Consider the following 7246-nt stretch of genomic DNA (forward strand, 5'->3'; position numbering starts at 1 on the left):
TTGGTGTTTCAGGTCAGGGTCTCTGTGTAGCCTTTGACTGTTCTGGAACTTGCTCTGTAGACCAGGCTGGCCTCCAACTCACAGAGATCCGCCTGCCTCTGCCTCCCAGTGCTGGGACTAAAGATGTCCACAGCCACACCTGGCTGCTAGCAATCTTTTCTGTTTGTTTCTTTGTTTTTAGGCCGTGGTCTCGTAATGTGGCCCTGACTGGTCTGGCATTCACTATGTAGACCAGGCTATCTTGAAGTCATAGATTTGTCTTCCTCTGCTTCAGGCAGGTATCACCACGCCTGTCCTGGCCTAGCAATGTTCTGACCTGACTACAGTATTTATCTTCATTAACTGGATTTAGAATCACCTAGGACACAAAGATGAGTATGTCTTCGAGAATGTTTCCAGTGAGGTTTAGCTGAGGTGGGGAGACCTACCCTAAATGCAGGTGGGACCATCCCTCAGCTCAGGTCCCAGGCGGATTAACACAGAGGGGAAAGTGAGCTGAGAAACAGCACCATCTCTCTCTGCTTCCTGGTTACAGATGAGGTGACCAGCTGCCTCGTGCTTCCACCATAACAACCTCCCTGCCATGATGGACGGCATCACCCCAGACTGAGCCAAGACAAACTCTGTCCTTCAGCTGCTTTTCAAGCAAGTATCTTAAGCATACTTAGCTTCCCCCAAGAACTTACTGAAAACAGTTTGAAGGCCGGGCGGTGGTGGCGCACGCCTTTAATCCCAGCACTCGGGAGGCCGGGGCAGGTGGATCACTGTGAGTTCGAGGCCAGCCTGGTTTACAAGAGCTAGTTCCAGGACAGGCTCCAAAGCTACAGAGAAACTTTGTCTCGAAAAACCAAAAGAAAAAAAAAAAAACAGTTTGAGATCTGGCATATACTCTTACTGTCTACCATGCCAGGGTCCTGGGGCTCGCAGATTCAAATACTCCAAACTAAAATCAACAACTGGCCGGGCACAGTGATGCTTGCTTTTCTCGAGAGCCCGAGGCAGGTGGATCTCTGTAAATTAGAGACTAGCCTGTTCTACATATTGAGCTCTAGCCCAGCCAAGGGTACATAGTAAGACCCATCTCACAATAAAAAAGAAAGAAAGAAAGAAAGAAAGAAAGAAAGAAAGAAAGAAAGAAAGAAAGAAAGAAAGAAAGAAAGAAAGAGGATCAGCAAGATGGATTAGCATGTGAGGATGCTTGCTGCCAATTCTGATGATCTGAATTTGATTCCTAGAAATGTATATGGTAGAAGAATCAACTCCCAAAAGTTGTCCTCTGATTTCCACATATATGCTGTGATACATGTATACCCATTACATACAAAAATAAATGCAATAAACACTTTTAAATCAATAATCACAAAATACCTGGAATATGGACATTCTTCTAATATCTACCTCACTTACTAACTTTGAAGATGTAAACCTGAAAGTTCAGGAAGGAAATTTTATCACTGAATTCCACAAGAAGTAAGCAGCTTCTGAAAGACAAGCCTTTCACATGACTGTTCCACACCCTCAGGGACTAAAGGCACAACAGGGTTCCTTCTAAGTCCTCAGAGGGCTCTACACTCATCTGATGATAATTACAGGAGAAGCATCAGTCAAGGAGACAAGCAAAGCCCAACTACACCTTCTACTAGACTTCACCAAAAAGTGAAATGGAAATTTCTAAAAGGAAATGGGCCTGGAAAAGGATGTTACCAAAGGAGGCCTTAGGCAAAGAAACTATTTTTAACCTAGTAAGAAGGGAGGGCTGAACAGAAGAAAGGAGAATTTAATTTACACACCAAACACTGACTCAGGATGTCCTCACGAGAGGAGCAGAGCCCCAACGTCATTAAAGTGAAATCCACTCATTTTCCATATGATCCTCACCACCTGAGGAAGTCAATAAGGGCTCTCTTGTGTTGTACCAATTCAGTCTCCAAACAAATCTGGTATGTGTTTGAAACTGCTTTGGGCTGCTTCTTCATTATTTCCTGAGTGCTAGCCTTCTCCAGATTTCTTCCTTGTTCTACCTTACAAAAGAAGTACAGGACCTTACTTGGGAGAACTCCCCCTATTACAGCAGCCTTGATTTTGGGCAATCAGAAGCCTGAGATGAACCATCAAGATTGGCGTTTCCTATAGCTAATCAGCTAGGCTTCAGGGCAGAGACACTAAGAATTAATATAAGAGAATTGATCTGGAACCCACAGAATAGTAGAGGAAGATCAAAATACTTTTCATTCACAGTGACTCCCAATTTGAAGAAACTCACTTACCAAACATTTTCGGTTGTGGTGGTGGACTTTCTGGGGATTGAACCCAGGATTCCATGTATGCTAAACAAGCATTCTACCACTGCTTCACTGCCCCTGTCAGCTCATCAATTTGGGGGAGGGAGGTGGGGTGGCAGGGATGAGATGGAGAGTGGGAACAGAGGCAGAACTAGTGTCTCTATGGCTCAGGCTGGGCTGGAACTTGGGATGCACTGCATCTGCCTCCAGTGCTGAGATTATAAGCAGCACCCCACACTCAGGTCTCAAGCTTCATCTCTATAAAATGAGAAACTATTTCTTTTAAATGAGATGGCCTTCTTTAGCAGTCAGGAATAGGAAATCAAAACCCACACTGCACACCCAGGATGGGTGACTTGCAACCAAAAAAATATTTAGTCAAGCCTGGTCGCACCTATAATCCTAACACTCCAGGAGGCTAAGGCAGGAGGATAACCATAAGGTCAAGGCTATATATCTTATGTCTCAAGACTGTCTGTGCTACATAGTAAAACTCTTGTCTCAGAACAAAGTAAAACAAGACAGAAAGACTGTACCTTTGGGAAGACATGGATGCTGGTGGAAATATTAGCTGGTGGGGCAGTTTTGGAAAAAAGCCAGCAAACAGTTGCTCAAAAGGTTAAACAAAGTTTCCATATGGAAGCCAAAGGAAACTGATCCACATGCCCACCAAAAACCATGTATGAAATGTTCATACCAACATTATTCACAGTAATTTTTAAAAACTCAAATATTAATCCACTATGTTTTATGTCCCAGAATATTAATCAGCCACAAAAAAAAAAAACAAAAAAAAAACACCAAAGCCAGGTGTGGTGGTGCACATTTAACTCAAGCAGATAGAGGCAAGGGGTAGAGGCAGAAGGATCAAAATTCAAGGCCAGCCTTGGCTACCTGAGCTAATAGGAATCTGAGCTTGTCCGCTCCTATCCCATCACACAAACACCTTACTTCTCTCCCCCCATTAGACTACCGCAGAGCACAGACAACCACTCGAGCAGCAGAGGAGACGAATGGAATGTGGCTTGGAAAACAAATACTCTCTTCCTTTCTCTGGACCTTGGTTTCTCATCTGTAAAAATCAGGTTATATTGAAAAAAAAAAATTGCCAGGCGGTGGCGCACACCTTTGATTCCAGCACTTGGGAGGCAGAGGCAGAAGGATCTCTGTGAGTTTGAGGTCAACCTGGTCTATAACAGCTAGTTTCAGGACAAGTTCCAAAGCTACAGAGAAACACTGTCTCGAAAAAAAAAATCAGGTTATATGGTCTCTGAGTATGCTTCCCTGTATGGCATTCTGTGGCCTTAAAGTTCCAATTTTATCCAGGTGCAGTGGCACACACATAAATCCTAATTCAAGAATGGCCTGAGCTTCCTACATAGGAAGTCAGTGGCAAAGACCTCATTTTCAAAAACAAAAACAATTCTAATCTCACTTCTTGGTACATATAAGAATTATCTATCACCTGGCAAGTCCTCTGCTCTAGATTTTCTAGGTAGACTTTTTCCTGTCTTCAAAAGGTGGCAATGAGGGAGAGATGACTCAATGGTTAAGAGCACAGCTACTCTTCCAGAGGTCCTGAGTTCAATTCCCAGCATCCACATGGCAGCTCACAACTGTCTGAAACTCCAGTTCCAGGGGATTCAGCATCCTCATACATATGTAGGTAGGCAAAACACCAATGTACATAAAATAAATTACATTTTAAAAAGGTGACATTCAGAGATTATTTCAGTGGGTTCTTTCAATATGGTGCCTTTTTTGTATGTTTTTTGAGTTGGTTTTTTTTTCCCCCCAAGACAGGGTTTCTCTGTGTAACAACCTTGGCTGTCTTGGAACTTGCTCTCTAGACCAGGCTGGCCTCGGCCTCGAACTCACAGAGATCCGTCTGCCTCTGCTTCCTGAGTGCTGGGATTCAAAGTATGTGCCACCATTGCCTTTTTTTAACACAACTAACTTCTCTCAGCAGACACTGACCTTTCCTGTCAGAGCAACTCCTCACTGCATATCCAGACATCTCTGATCCTTGACTATCAGCGTAGAAAGGAGTGTGAAATGACTTTTTGTCCCTAATTTTCATTTTTACTTTCTGCTTTTAAAACAGGTTTTCACTATGCGGCCAGGCTGGTCTAGAATTTACACCCACCTGTCTCTACCTTCCAGATGACAGAATTACTTGGAAGCATTTTTAATTTTAGTTTCCTTTTTTTTTTTTTTTTTTTGAGACAGAAGTTCCAAGTAGACCAGGATTAACTCAAACTGGCTAAGTAGAGAAGGATGACCTTAAATTTCTAGCTCTAGCTCTCCTGCATCTCCGGCATCTTGAACCTCCCCCATGCTAGGATTACAAATGTGGACCACCACACCTGGCCTGTCTAAGCATCTTTGATTTGCTTTTTCTGGAAACAGCTTCTTTTGTTTTGAGTATTTGAGAACTACCAGAGAAATAATACAACTTAATTGGGTTGGAAAAAAGAACACAGGTTCCTCTCAGTGCCTAACCAGAGAATCTGAGCGCGATTCCTAATTTCATATAGTTTCACGGACTATGACATCACCAATTTGGGAGCAATCAAGCAAGCAAGGGGAGAAAATGCACCCTAGGGAGTCTCAGCATGGACTGCAGAGTTATTTGTATTGTTTGCTGTGCTCCAAGAGTCCCTGGGGGTCATCCAGATTCCCCAGTCAACCCACCAGAAATGAAAAGGGTGGAAAAAAAAAATCCCTCAATCAGTGTCTGTTCTAACAAAGGCAAGCTACCGGTCTTGGCATTACACCACTGTAACCAGTTTAAAAATAACACAAAATTCCCTTCTTACACGTTTTCTCAGCTCAGGCCTCTCTCCCAATAAGCCTGCACAGGGATATAATTTTAGCTTGCTGAGAAGCCAGATAATTAACAGGTATTCATAAAGAGAGAATATTTCTTCTTTAATGAAAGACAATGGTTTTTTGAACTTCAGTTTAAGTTTTCAGTAAAAACTTTTTAGTTACAGTGCTAAGTGCTAGTTAATTTGCTCCAAGCACAAATATTTTCCTTTTCTAGTTTCTTTTCTTTCTTTCTTTCTTTCTTTCTTTCTTTCTTTCTTTCTTTCTTTTTTTTTTTTGACCTGAGAACGACCTGGAACTCCAGATCCTGTTTCCACCTCCCAAGTGCAGGAAATCTCACAGATTTATGCCACCCCTTAAAGTTGTGTTTACTTTCTAAAACCAAGTATCTCCACAATTTAACAGACATAGAAATAACAATAGTTATTCTGCCTTTGAGCTTCATCCGGAAAACTGTTATTCTTCTCAGACATCCAGAAAAACTATTCTTTTTACTCTTCTCAACATGTTAGTTTGCTTTTCTTTTTGGCCAGGGTCTCACTACTCAGCCCTGCTGGCCCTAAACTTGTAGCCTTCCTCCTGCTTCTGCCTCCCAAGTGCTGGGATTACAGAAGCACACCACCAATGGTGACCACATTAGTGTTTTCTAAAGACCTCCAGAGGGGCCATTGTATACACATAATATTACCAAAAAAAGCACTGGACCAAGCATCAAGAAATATAAGCCCTGCTCTCCTTCTGGGCCTCATTTTCCTCTCAGACACTCCAGCACCAAGACCTAGTAGGGAATTCCAACAACTACATCATCCCAAGGTCTAAAGTTAATACATATGAAACAGATGACAACATCCATCTGTAGTAAGAATTAGACGACAGAAAAAGGTGAGCTTGGAATATTAAAGTTGCCCCAACAGGAGGCTCAGCTAGCATCAATCCATTACTACTTCATAATTTTTAATAGAGCATCAGTTTCTCGTGTTTTAAAAAGACAAGCCATTTTTGTCATCTGAAGTGTGCACTTAGTCTTTTGTGGGTTTTTTTTTTTTTTTCAGAAGCAATACCGGAATTTTTATGGTGACAAAAAAATTTGCAAAACTGTCCTAGCATCTCTTAGGCAGAGTGAAATTAGTCAACAGGATGGTCACTTTCAAAAGAGAAACTGTATGGTGCTGTGACCACATCGTGACACCTAGGGAAAGGAGTTTCCCTCATCAAATGGGCATGACATAACTTTAAAGTCTAACACAACAAGCCTCCACCCACTGAAACCTCCTTACTCCAGACAAAAACTTTTCAAAACTGTTGCACCTTCAAGGTTTCGGTGCGGGTGCGGAGGAATTCACCAGGGGTTTTATAATTCTTGCACCTTCAAGCAATGGGTGCCAAATCTCGTCACAGCCTCACAAGTCACTCCCCCACCACTTCCCCTTTGAAAGATAACACGAGATGCATCACAACACAGCACAACCTGTCCAACTGAGACATCGCCCTTTATTCACGAATGACCCTCGCCTGGTAAAGGACATAACTTTCATAAAAAAGGCATGACCCCCAGATACAAGTTCTTTTCTAGCGCCAAGGGAAAAATCATTCTCGGTGTAACTCAAGTTCAATGTGTCCCTTCGTGTCTCATCCAGAGGGGCAGAGCTGTGGAGGGAAAGCCTGGCCTGCTCAGGAGTTATAACGGTTTTTGAGGAACTGGTATCACAGGCTTCTTGGGAAGAGGCCAGAGAAGCTCACCAAGTTTTTGTTTTGCTCCTCTGAAAAGTCTGGGTGGGACTAACTCTCCTAGGACGTGAGCTAACTTCTACCCTCGCGAAAGGGGGCTGGAAGGCACGCTCCCCTTCACTCTGCACTAAACCGCTCGACCTCCTGGGCGCACACAGGGTTCGCGTCTCCGCGGGTCGCCGACGCCGTGCCGACCGCGCGTGGGGGCAGCAGGCCCGCGGGCCCCGCGTCCCGTCCCCTGGCCCGACCCTCGCAGGGCTCCCGGGACAAAGCGGGGCCCGTGGGCACCGGCCCGGGCTCGGCGCGCACTCACCCGACAGCTCGTCCGGCTCCAGCCCGGTCTCGGTGTCCAGCCCGCAGATGACAAAGTAGTCGGCGAAGCGACTGGGCGCCGAGCCCACTCCGCC

At 44.1% G+C, this 7246-nt stretch overlaps 1 protein-coding gene across 1 annotated transcript in view; it reads right to left on the reverse strand.

Moving 5' to 3' along the window:
• The window catches only part of Dennd5a (DENN domain containing 5A), an 81013-nt gene that overhangs the window by 71064 nt on the left and 2703 nt on the right, over window positions 1–7246 (reverse strand). The window contains exon 3 of the mRNA XM_013347689.2: window positions 7153–7246. Within this exon, the coding sequence (XP_013203143.2) occupies window positions 7153–7246 (94 nt within the window). The remainder of the gene's footprint in view (window positions 1–7152) is intronic.

The sequence above is a fragment of the Microtus ochrogaster genome, chromosome 8 (assembly GCF_000317375.1).
Source record: "Microtus ochrogaster isolate Prairie Vole_2 chromosome 8, MicOch1.0, whole genome shotgun sequence".
Classification (NCBI taxonomy): Eukaryota; Metazoa; Chordata; class Mammalia; order Rodentia; family Cricetidae; genus Microtus; species Microtus ochrogaster.